General features: G+C 37.6%; 1 protein-coding gene across 8 annotated transcripts in view; it reads left to right on the forward strand.

Annotated features, from left to right (window-relative positions):
* The first annotated feature begins 276 nt into the window (after window positions 1-276).
* LOC132110446 (leucine-rich repeat flightless-interacting protein 2-like) overlaps window positions 277-12645 on the forward strand; it is a 29482-nt gene continuing 17113 nt past the window's right edge. For 2 of the 8 annotated variants that reach the window (XM_059517056.1, XM_059517057.1), the window contains exons 1-7: window positions 277-638; window positions 1705-1805; window positions 9611-9697; window positions 10684-10740; window positions 11969-12022; window positions 12205-12252; window positions 12549-12629. In XM_059517056.1, coding sequence (XP_059373039.1) covers window positions 1716-1805; window positions 9611-9697; window positions 10684-10740; window positions 11969-12022; window positions 12205-12252; window positions 12549-12629 — 417 coding nt within the window. In that variant the 5' untranslated portion in view covers window positions 277-638; window positions 1705-1715. The remainder of the gene's footprint in view (window positions 639-1704; window positions 1806-9610; window positions 9698-10683; window positions 10741-11968; window positions 12023-12204; window positions 12253-12548; window positions 12630-12645) is intronic. The other 6 variants (XM_059517059.1, XM_059517058.1, XM_059517062.1 and 3 more) reach the window with 4 other exon arrangements.

Below are 12645 nucleotides of genomic sequence, written 5' to 3' on the forward strand. Positions count from 1 at the left end.
TAAACTTGTTAGGGATATTGTTAGTTTGGGGTAAAGATTAGGACTGGTTAGATGAAAAATTAGTTAGTTCAAGGTAGGCTTAATGATTATTGTTGGTAATAAGGTGAACTGGTAAGATGTAGGGTGGGGACTTGTTATTATTATCGAATAACAAGTAATTAGCTAGGAGTAATTAACAATATTACAAATAGACATATGCAGTCTGAATAGCTTTCTGTTTAGGTGGTCTAGGAGTTAGCTGGAGGTCTAGGCGTGTTTCAAGGCCACGCCTCTTTTCCAACATCCGGGGGTTTAATGCGCGAAGCTGTCTATGGAAAAAACACCTCAGACTCTCAGGAACGAACACTATTTGTCGGCATTTCCTGCCAGATTTGCGATCTTTTGTTAAATAAATTAAACTGATACTAGCGGTTGGGTGCTGCTTTTAGTCCTCTTGTGTCTTAACACGAACAGCTTTCTCGGGAAGGTTTGAGGTGACGGACGGTGTCAGTTTGTGTCCGTCACGCAGGCACGCGCTCGCTCAAACAGCCTCGCGCACGTGCCGCGCGCTCGATTTGGTTTGCGGGTACGCGCCCGGCCGGGTCCCAGTCTGTCAGAACCGACCCGAGTCTCGAGCGGAATAGTGACGAACAGAAACGGTAAGAAACTGGCATTTACGGAAGCCAACTGTCATGAAAGTCCAGTCAGGTCACTAAACTGCAGTGTGTGAATTAACGGCAAGAGACTTGAGTGACATTTACACACTTTATGTCTTTGAGGGCAAGCTAGCAAGCTAACCGCTAACTAGACTCATAAATATAGAATTTTACTTAGCACATTTATATTTTATAATAATTATATATATATATATATATCTTTATGTGGTGGATACTTAATTCTGTTTACTGAAATGCACTTGTTATTTATGTATTTTCTGGAAAATAAAGTGTTTAAGTTAGTCTGTCACGCAGCTGAATGAGTGTTGGTTTAACGTTATATTTAGCGCCTCAGCAGGAACATCAATATAACTAACTAACGTAGTTATAGATTTTTATTTATAGTTTTATTTACATTTATATTTAAATTTAATTACGACATCCTGACACATTCAACAAGGGTTTATATACATCATAAGACAATAAGACATGAGACATGATATAGTACGCCCAAAGCTTTGGTAAAACTAACGTACTCTTATTTAGGTATCATTTGTTTATATACATAATGTGGTTGTTAAATGTCATTGTATTAATTAGCTGCCAAAAGAGCACATAAGAACAGATGGGGCTGGCTTTATTTAAAATTCAATCTAAACTCATTAGTCTTCCGTGCCAGTGATATTTGTCTGCTTTGTCACGTTATATATTGAGGTTCGGTTGTGTGTCTGGTGTTAGTTAATCAGCTCTGAGTCCAGACACACATGACTAAAGCCTCTATTTGTGAGTGTGTGAGATAGTGTGAGAGGCCAGGCTTATCTAACCTACGTTATCTAGCCTACATTGCAAATGTTTAATGAAATAACACACTAAGATGCTGAGTTGACTCTAATAGACCTGCATAGGGAAAGATCATTTTTTTCTCTTCTGTATGTCTTTTCTGTGTGCTGTTAGATTGCTTATTGTCTCAGCAAATGGGTCATTAAGGATATATTTTACACAAATAGACCACCTTTGGGAAACAAGACCATAAACATCTAATTCGGTGTTTTCTACATGCACCGTGAAGTTGCTGTTGACATGGGGACGCCAGGATCAGGACGAAAACGGGCCCCAGTTAAAGACCGTTTCTCAGCCGAGGATGATGCTCTGAGCAGCATCGCCAGAGAGGTAAGAGCTATACACCTTTGATCCCTGTTTATCCCATTCGTGTCATTTTGTGGCTTATGGTTACCTGTGACCACAATAAAGGAAGCATTCACCCAGAGAACAAGCAAATTAAAAGACAAAATAGTCTTTATTTTGTGAGAAACTGACCAAAATTCTGTCATTATTTGCTTGAACTTATGCCCTTCACTGTAGCTTACAAATCTCATTTGCAGTTCTACATGCATGTCTTGTTATATGACACAAGTAGCAATTGCTTTTACTCTCATTGATGTCAAAACTCTTTTGAGTTTGACTGCCATTCTGTATACTTTCTCCTTTTGTTTTCCATAGCAAAAAAACTCATATTGATTAATTGAGCACCTGGGACATTACAAAGCAACATGACTTGCACACACACACATACATACTAGTGATGCGTGGGTCGGGGTTTTTTCCAATAATTTTTCAAATAATTATGATATAATTTGGCCCGCCCCGCAAATAAAGTACAATTTCTTGACCCACCCTGTGCATCGGGGACATCACGAAAGTTACGTTGCTACTTAGACCTTCGTATCGTAACCTTATCAATATAGGCTATAGGAAACTGCACTATGATGGTTCGTTCGTGAACAAATCTTTTAGGTGAATGAATCATTCTCGTTTACGTAATCCACTGACCATAGACAGTAAAAGACTAATTTCTCGTTCAATGAAGTTCCTCCCACAGCAGCGCGCGAGCGCGGCGCTATTAGCAGCGCATGTGCAGTTTGTAAACAGCTCTGTGAACTGTTTCATTCTGTCAAAAAGAGTTACTCAAGATGTGACGGAGCATGTGACTTGTTGAATGTAGGGAACAAATACGATCTTCTTGTAGGTGAAAGAGTTGAATGAACTGATACATCTCGTTCGTGAATGAAATGAATGAGAGTATACAGGGTCAGTCGGCCAAGCATGTAAATCTCGATCAGCAATCAACAGATACAACGCGCAGTTATTGGTGCACATACGCTTATTTTCATATTTGGAATACAGAACATAACTCCACGTTTAATCCCCGATAAAACCTTGTGCTTTGTTAATCTGAACAATTTATTTAGACTATTTATTTAATGCGATCATGCACACGACACGTATAAAGCCAAATCAGTTTTTGTCACAAGTAAATACATTCGTTGACTTAATGTCAATGTCAATGTCACCTTTATTTATATAGCGCTTTAAACAAAATACATTGCGTCAAAGCAACTGAACAACATTCATTAGGAAAACAGTGTCAATAATGCAAAAATGAGAGTTAAAGGCAGTTCATCATTGGATTCAGTGATGTCATCTCTGTTCAGTTAAATAGTGTCTGTGCATTTATTTGCAATCAAGTCAACGATATCGCTGTAGATGAAGTGTCCCCAACTAAGCAAGCCAGAGGCGACAGCGGCAAGGAACCGAAACTCCATCGGTGACAGAATGGAGAAAAAAAACCTTGGGAGAAACCAGGCTCAGTTGGGGGGCCAGTTCTCCTCTGACCAGACGAAACCAGTAGTTCAATTCCAGACTGCAGCAAAGTCAGATTGTGCAGAAGAATCATCTGTTTCCTGGAGTCTTGTCCTTAAGACATAACACATAATGGCGTATTTGTGTAATATGAAGAAATGGTCACTGAACGAATCAATGAATAAATCATTTTGGTGAGGATCTGTGTTTGTGTGTGTGTGTGTGTGTGTGTGTGTGTGTGTGTGTGTGTACAGTACAGACCAAAAGTTTGGACACACCTTCTCATTCAAAGAGTTTTCTTTATTTTCATGACTATGAAAATTGTAGATTCACACTGAAGGCATCAAAACTATGAATTAACACATGTGGAATTATATATGGAATTATATACATAACAAAAAAGTGTGAAACATCTGAAAATGTCATATTCTAGGTTCTTCAAAGTAGCCACCTTTTGCTTTGATTACTGCTTTGCACACTCTTGGCATTCTCTTGATGAGCTTCAAGAGGTAGTCACCTGAAATGGTCTTCCAACAGTCTTGAAGGAGTTCCCCGAGAGATGCTTAGCACTTGTTGGCCCTTTTGCCTTCTGTCTGCGGTCCAGCTCACCCCTAAACCATCTTGATTGGGTTCAGGTCCGGTGACTGTGGAGGCCAGGTCATCTGGCGCAGCACCGCATCACTCTCCTTCTTGGTCAAATAGCCCTTGATGCCTTCAGTGTGACTCTACAATTCTCATTGTCATGAAAATAAAGAAAACTCTTTGAATGAGAAGGTGTGTCCAAACATTTGGTCTGAACTGTATATATATGTATGTATAATTTATTATACAAAACCCTATACATGTTGTCAAATAAACATGCAGTGATGCTACATAATTAAGTTCCACAAACCTTATGTAAACAAAACTCAGTATGTGATATATTATTCAGTATGTGTTATATTATCTTCCAGTAATACGTCTTAAGATTATGAAGATATTGAAATGCTTAGTTTTATGATCAAGGTCTGTAGTTTGTGATTATGGGGCCAAAACTGCAATACAAATACAATACAGTGATGATTGAGAGATGTTCAAATAAACACTTCTCAAAAGCATCATATTTGATGCTTACATTTACATGTATTTATAAAATAATGAAGGAAATTGCATCAGTCCCAATATCATGAAACAGACCAGTAAGTGTTTATCTTGAAATGCTACTAACAATATTAAAGTTATCTACATTTACCTTGTAAAAATCATAACTATCTATAACTATCATTCAGATGGCAGAAGGTGTATAGATGCAAAATTGTCATAATGTTGGTAATTTGGCGGCCTTAGAAATTCATGTATCAAAGATGATACCATAGGCTTAATGGGGTTAAAGGTGAATGTCTGCTATGTATCTAATCTCTGCATCTAAGTCTGAATAGTTTGGTTCTGCATTATATAGTTGGTCAGTCCCCCTCATAGACCTGTTGTGATGTGTTATGTTGACGTTCAGGTTCTGCCAGTTGGAGCTGCAGCTGATGAAATTTGACTCACAGCTTGAGCAGGGAGCAGCCAGTATGGACTTGTCTTAGATTTTTCCGCAGCACACATGGTTGAGGCCATCAGTCTTACAAGCCGAAAACTCTTGACTACTATCAGTGCTGTGCTCTGGGACTCTTTGAGCTGAAATTAACTTGTATGACCCAAATTTATAATTACAGAGCACTCATGTGACCAATGGGATGACCTTGTCTCTAAGCCAAATATCATGAATGAGAGATATCTGCATTAGAGCTGCACGATTAATCGTTAAAAGATCGCGATCTCGATTCAGACACCCTCTCGATCTCATTTCTAAATGACATTTATTGTTACTGTGATACAGCATTAGCTACAGCACAGCACATTGTCAGCTTGTTAATTACAGTACTGGTCCTTAAAATTTAAAAACAAACAGAGCAAATCTAGATTATCTAGTCAACCTCACTAATCAATTAATAGTCAGTCTATTAATCAACTAATCAATCAATAGTCATAGTTTTTTGGCAGTTTCCTTTAGTGCTGTGGAAATTAATGATTTCATCTTTAAAGGCACCATTAAATAAAAATGGATGATTGTTAATTTTAATGGAATATTGCAGTTTATTTTATAAATAATTTATCTTTGCACACCATTATATCTTTAAAATATTTTCAAGTTCCCCTCCCTATCAAATCAACTTCTCTGATGATTTGCACCTCATTTTTTTCCTTGTTCGAAAAGCAGTTTAATATGTGAAAATAAGGAAGACCAGATGATTGCAATTTCCATTTTGTGCTCACTTTAAAACAGGGATTTGATATAAATAACAGGACTTTTCTGCTATGGTTTAGTAATGTAAAGCAAGTGGTTTCTGAAATATATATATACTTTTTTTCTAGTCAACTGTTTGTTCGGTCCGTAACATGAAGGAAATGAAAGACAGTCGTTTCCATCTGATACTGTCACTGAAAAAGTGAAATCATGCAGTAATATGTCCTGAATATGGACCATATAAGGATGTTTTAAAATAGGAAATGGTAAAATCTAAAGCTACAGGGTGCGAGTTGTCCTGCAGAAGTGAAACTGCAGCCAAATTGAGGATGTTTGTTAAATATTTAAAGATGATTTATTCTTGTACTGAGATAGGTCTGTATCTTCTCCTGAGCACTGCTGGAGTTCATGTACTTCTCAATCCAATGAGTCAGTCAAACTTTTTTAAGGTTAAGAGAAGCTGAATTACATGCTGGTCCATTGCATTAGGACATAAGCTATTAGATCTACAGTATTTAGAAGTGCAGGATCACTCCACCCACCCAGTCCAAAGATTCTCTATCACAGTCTACCTACAGCACACATAAAACTTTGCTCGTTTCATTGAACCTGCCTTTGGATCCACCTATTTTGTGCCTGCTGCAGAGGAAACTGCCTAATGGTTAGCAGAAGTCTGTTAACTGAAAGCTTGCCATTTGATTTGTCTGTGCATGGTCCAGGTTACTGTGGGTGAATTTGAGCCACGCAACCCACGTTGAGGTCACTTATGTTACTGGCCAGTCTTGTCACTTTCAGAGGCCAGTGATTTGCATAGTCCATTAGCCACAAAGCAACAGCATGAGATACTCTTCTAATCTTGGAGTATCTAGGGCAAGGTGTGATATTTCTTTAGCTATTTCTGCCTTGCACAGCTGTCTAAGGTTTAATGTATGGTTGAAATAGGTCAACATACTGTAGTACTTTTATGCCAGGTGTAATATTCAAAGTGCACACCTACTTTATGCAATTCAGAAATACTTGTGCATGCAATATTTTTTTATATCTTTATTTATTTATTTTTGAGTACATTTGTAGTACTTAAGTTCATAATCCATTGGATCAGTTCAGTGTTATGTAATGTCACTATTACTTAATGCACATAAACTGCCTCACATTGTTTACTGGAGATGTCCACATGCTGATTTACATATTCTACTAAAATGAAGGCCTTGCTGATTAATATTAATTTTGCAAAGTTTCAATGGCCTAACTTCTTGGCCAAAAGACAGTAAACCTAAATATAATCACACATCACTGAAAGTATCATAACCTAAATATAATCATACCTCACTGATTATATCCTATCGTCCCACAATAGGAAAATGAGTACAAATATGAACCCATACTCAAAAATATCTTTATAACAACAATAATAATAATAATTACTCTGTCAAACAAATAAATTGCACTAGGTTATTACTCTGTTTAAATTATTATTATTGCACAGTTTCACAATAGCTATTTCCCCAAATTGTAATTATTATAATTGCACAATTTAAGAATCAATATTTCATAACTGGCAGTTTGTGAGTCTTTTCATGCAGTTTGCCTGCAGTCCACAAAGACAAGCCAAGTAGAACAACATATTTTCTTGCCATTTTATTATTATTTTTAAACAGTCTTTTGTCATATGCAAGTGGTGCAAAGCTTAGACTGTAGAGTCTTAGGGTGCTTTCACGCTAGCACTTTTGGTGCGCACCTGTGTTCGATTGACATCAGAGTTTGGTACGTTGATGATGTGAACGCTATCTTCTGAACTCTTCTGAACTTAAAAGGTGTGGCCTGGGGTACGATTCAAGTGAACTCCGGTACGGTTTGCTGCTGATATGAATGCAATCATACCATATTGCGTAAGTGAACTGCTATTAATGGTGTATTATTATTATTGTTTGTGTGTGTGTTTCACTCACTTTCCTGAGGAGTGTGACTGACACACTGCAAGCAGACAGCTGTATATCTCATTTCTGTTCACCTTCTGCATTCTTCAGAGCATTTGCAGTACATTCGTAAGACAGATGTAAGTGCCATTATGTACTGAAGGTTTGGAAACAAACCCAATGGTTCAAAAACATGACGATAAAAGAGTAATAATAACAATGCAATGCATTTTGCCATCACCTCCTGTGCCGTTGTTACTAAGCAATGGGGTAAAAAGCTGCTGGTTTATGACGCAAACAACCAGCAGTTTGTACACAAATGAATTAATATGAATGCAATCAAACTCTGGATGGGCCAGTCAGTCAAACCCAATCTGAAAGCACCCTTAGACCAGTATGCCCTTAAATATATAATTGTATAATTATAATTGTATGCTGTATTGAGTAGGTGATGAACGACAAGCCAACTACTCTTTGAATAATGAACCAGTGCAAATATAGACACTTTGCATTTTATTGTGAACTGCAATAACACAGTTGCAAACATTTCCATATTGACTTTGATAAGCTTAGGCTGTGTCATCTCATTAGACTGTTCGTCTATGGAGCTCATGCTCTGCAGAATACAGTAATACTGTCTCTCTAATAAATGAACGTCTATGTTGGAGGTTGTGAAGTAAGTGTGTCTCCCCCCGCTCAGATTTCCTGTTGCAGTCTCATGACGGAGGCTCTGCTGGTCTATAGATAGAGCTGGAGACACTGGGCTCAGCTGAGCTGCTCTGGTGAGCAGGTCAAACTTTCAGACAGCACAACAGGTGCTGAACACAGGAATCACACACACACACACACACACACACACACACACAGAGCACACCCTCTCTAACCTCACCATATGTGTAAAGATTTGCATAAGCCTTGTTTAAATGTTTGCTGTCAGGTGGCTGCATACTTTGCAAAGTCACTTTCAGATCTGTCAAGGCATATTTGTATTGAAATGTAATACAATTATTTATTGTGTAGGGTATTAGGAAAAGTAAGCAAGTCATATTGCACGTGTGTCACATGAGGATTGTGATAGTCAGGAATCATCCAGCATTTGTTTACCTGGAGTGTGAGTCTGGTGAACTGTGTGTGTTGGTCTTAAATTAGACACTACTGCTTAATCATGTTTGTTGTTTTTTCACCTAGTTAGAGATCAGCCATACTTGCAGTAGATGTTAATCAAACCACCCCCATTTCTTCAGCTTCACCCCCTATATTATTAAACCCCACCCTCCAAAAACATGTCAGCCAACCTGAGGTCAGCAAACCCACACATTTAAAAAAAACTGAAAACCGTGGGCTGCTTTTCTGCAGAGCCTAGTGTTGTCACAGAGACAGGTGTAGTTTCCCAGGACACCCTTTTCAGTGTTTTGTGTCAGGACTCTTGAATGCCTTCTTACAAGCCATTAAAGGTTTTTCTAAACGGTTCAGTGAAGTTTAAGAGGGATGTCTTCCCAGTCATGGTTTCTCTCTTCTTATATCATGTCCACCCATGTATTATGAAGTTTTTGCTTTTTCAATTGTGGTTACATGGAAAATATGACTGTTCCTCCTTTTTTTCTTATGGGTGTTTTGGGGCATTTATTTATAGGACTGTTGAGAGACAGAAAAGTTGAGAGAGAAAGAGGGCAATTGGGATCAAGGCGTGACTTAGGTTTGAATATAGATCCCGTGAACCAGCTGTTCTTACATGCATCATCAGCGTGTGCGCTATCCTCAGCTTTTACATCTATTCTTGTTATGATTGCTCACTTTTGAACCATCAACGTAAAATGCCAGCCTCACTGGAGAAAGGAGTGAAAATGCACTTTCACCATTCCATTCCTGTGCTGCATTTCAAATATATACACTACTGTTAAAAATTTTGGGTCTGCAACTTTTTTTGATATTTTAAGTCTCTTATGCTCGCCAAAGCTGCATTTTAGTGAGTAATCAGTCGATTCTGTAAAGTGGTGAGTTATCTGAGTGTTTCATATAGGACAGATGCAGAATAATGACTACTTTTTAAAATTGCTAACATACCTTAAAATGTCCAGAAAGAGTGCTTTCTGCTCAGATTGTTTGATGCAACAGCTATTAAGCTAAATTCTCTTTCCTCTCTTGTGCAGGCAGAGGCAAGACTTGCTGCGAAGAGAGCAGCTCGTGCTGAGGCCCGGGACATCCGGATGAGAGAATTGGAGCGGCAGCAGAAAGAGGTGAGTCCTACAGAGTAGATGGGAGGAGAAAAGGCACTTGAACCTCCTGCCTAATGAATAGTACTGAAGTCCTCAACGTCTTCATAACTCTTTCTTGTGTCTATGCTGAAATCCAGAACCACATGTTTATTATACTTATTTCAGTCAGAAATATGCAGAGCTGTTCTTCATTAATCCTCTGTTCCAAAATCTAGTGAACTTTCTGCATGGGTAGCAATATAAGGCATTATAGGCACACTTTCAACATGAAAGCAGTTTCAAAACGTTGGCAGCATTATTGATGCAGGGTTGCATGTATCCTTAATGGAGAAAGCTTATAATGCATTGCGACATGTCATTACCTTAGCAAAATGATAATGCAAAACACTATTGAAATACTGAATTGAGTCTCCCATATGCTGAGCACTAATAGTATGACACATGTTGCTGCATATTTAGTTACAAATAGATCACTTATGAGGTTCAATTTCAGTTGGGATGCTGCCTGTGTTAAATGGCAAGGCAGCTCACTAGATTTTGGAACAGAGCCTCTGCATTTCATTCAGAATATGGCCGATCTTCTATAGGCTGTCATCTCTTTTGTTGCAGTAAAGCAGAAGGATTGCTTTTAGACTGGCATTTTAAGTAATTTGCTTGTCTGTTTCAAGCATTTTTGTTGAGAAGACAAAGTATGGCTGCTTTTTACAAGTAGTTCCAGATTCACAACCCAGATTTAGCTAGCTGACTAAGCTCATAAGTGGAAACAGGCCTTTGACAATACAGTCTGTTTTCAATGGTTGCAGCCACATGTGAATGAAGAATATATTTGCATACTGAAGTACATACTTTAGGTATGAGTAATTGCATGTTAATGAATTTGTTCACCAGTATGTTTGTTTGTGTTTTTCTACGTAAGACATTCACCAAAAAAGTACCAAAAAAACAATGTCACATTGAATTGCAAAAGAAGTCTTCGTGTTTGTCTTGTGGCTGTTTCTCTCTCACAGCTGTCTTACCAGCACTCCTCCTCTAGCAGGAAATGGGGGCAAATCCACCAATGGATGGTATGAGAAAGATTAGGCCAGTTAGAACATGCATGCACTTTCACCTTTAACTAATAAAGAGCTTTCAGATGGGAGTGTGCTAGCTGTATTCTCATACACTCAATTGTTTGTATGTGGCTTTCAAGCTTGTTTTTTTAATAGTACTTTTTACTGCTCTTTTGGGTTTATAAAAGAACCCTTGTGGTCCCGTTGTTGTCTTTAAAAATAGTATTCCGTTAGGATAGGGATTCACTTTTTTTGGATAATTTTTTGCAAATGATCTATTTGCTTTTGTATGTGTGTTTGTATATACTACAGGGGTAAACCCTTAAGTCGTGGGGTTTAAGTTAAGTTACGAAGTCATGGCCTGGTGGTTAGAGAGTTAACTCCTAACCCTAGGGTTGTGGGCCCGAATCTCGGGCCGGCAATACCATGACTGAGGTGCCCTTGAGCAAGGCACCGAACCCCCAACTGCTCCCTGGGCGACGCAGCATAAATGGCTGCCCACTGCTCCGGGTGTGAGTTCATGGTGTGTGTGTTCACTGCTGTGTGTGTGCTCCTTGGATAGGTTAAATGCAGAGCACGAATTCTGAGTATGGGTCACTGAGTATGAATTTTTGTGATTTGTTCCTGATGTGTTTGCAGTGATTTTTGCTACATTGTTATGTTGTGAATATTAGAATCATTTTAATACATTTTAAAATTGTATTTAGAGATGTTTTAATAGCAGCCATGATAATTAAAACCATACACTACATATTTCATGTATTTGTTTATTGTAAATGTATAGTATATTTAATATAGGTGCATATACATGAAAAAATACATTTTTAATATAATAACTTAATAAGGTTTTTAAAAAAAAAAAAGTAAATTCATTTTATTCATTTAGTAACATTGTGCAAAATATGCACTGATTTATTTTCAGCTAGATACTTAAGTTGTTTAACTACTTCCATCAGTTCCAATCAAATATGTGAATATTAAGACACATTTCAAATTTTATCAAAAGGGTTTATTTTTTAGCAAATTATTTTAATTTTGTTTGCCCAGCCCATGTTGTCATGTTGCTGGTAGTAAACGTGTATGATTGCCCTGAAATTTGAATAGGTCTTATTCTGGCAGACTGTCAGCAAGTTTAGTGTGTTTAGAGTTTGTTTAGGGCCGCTGGTGAAGACTAACACTAACAGCCTAAAACATGCAGCATTCTTTCATTTAAATTCTGTAACCTTCAATCTGTTCATCTCAGGCCGATGCAGAAAAAGCCCGTCATGGTCATCATTCCAGTAGCCACAGTCGACGGGTCTGTATCTCCTGATGTTGCTGTCCGTCTCCTGTCTTTCTCCTTTTTTTTTTTTTTTCTTTCGTCTTTATATATATATATATATATATATATATATATATATATATATATATATATATATATATATATATATATATATATATATATATATATAAAAAATTCTCATACGTTTTCTTCAACAGGGATTAAATGATGACACGGCATCAGTCCGGAGTGTTGGAAGTTACAGGGTGTGTCATACTGGGCTTTTTTTTTTCTCAACATATATCACTTATTTTCTTGTGTTCAGTAAAACTTGCCCACAAGCTGGATGTGGGCAACAAGTCTTTTTTGAGACATTTAAACAGTAATTTTAGTAATTGTTTAATTTTAAATATTGATGCATAACAAACAAATAGAATGTTGCTCCAGCAATCAGCATATATTTTATTGGTCCAGTAATCACAAACTGGTCTTAAAAGCCTGTTTAGAAAGGTATTGAAATTTGAAAAATGAATGCTTTCCTATTGGATTTCTACTTTTAAAGTCAAGTTCGTCATCTTTACGAGACTTGAGCAGTTCTCAACGCTCCAGTCGGGTTAGTTCTTCCAGGAGAAGAGACTTGGTGGTACGTCACTGTGTGT

The sequence above is a fragment of the Carassius carassius genome, chromosome 30, assembly GCF_963082965.1.
Source record: "Carassius carassius chromosome 30, fCarCar2.1, whole genome shotgun sequence".
In the NCBI taxonomy this organism is placed as follows: Eukaryota; Metazoa; Chordata; class Actinopteri; order Cypriniformes; family Cyprinidae; genus Carassius; species Carassius carassius.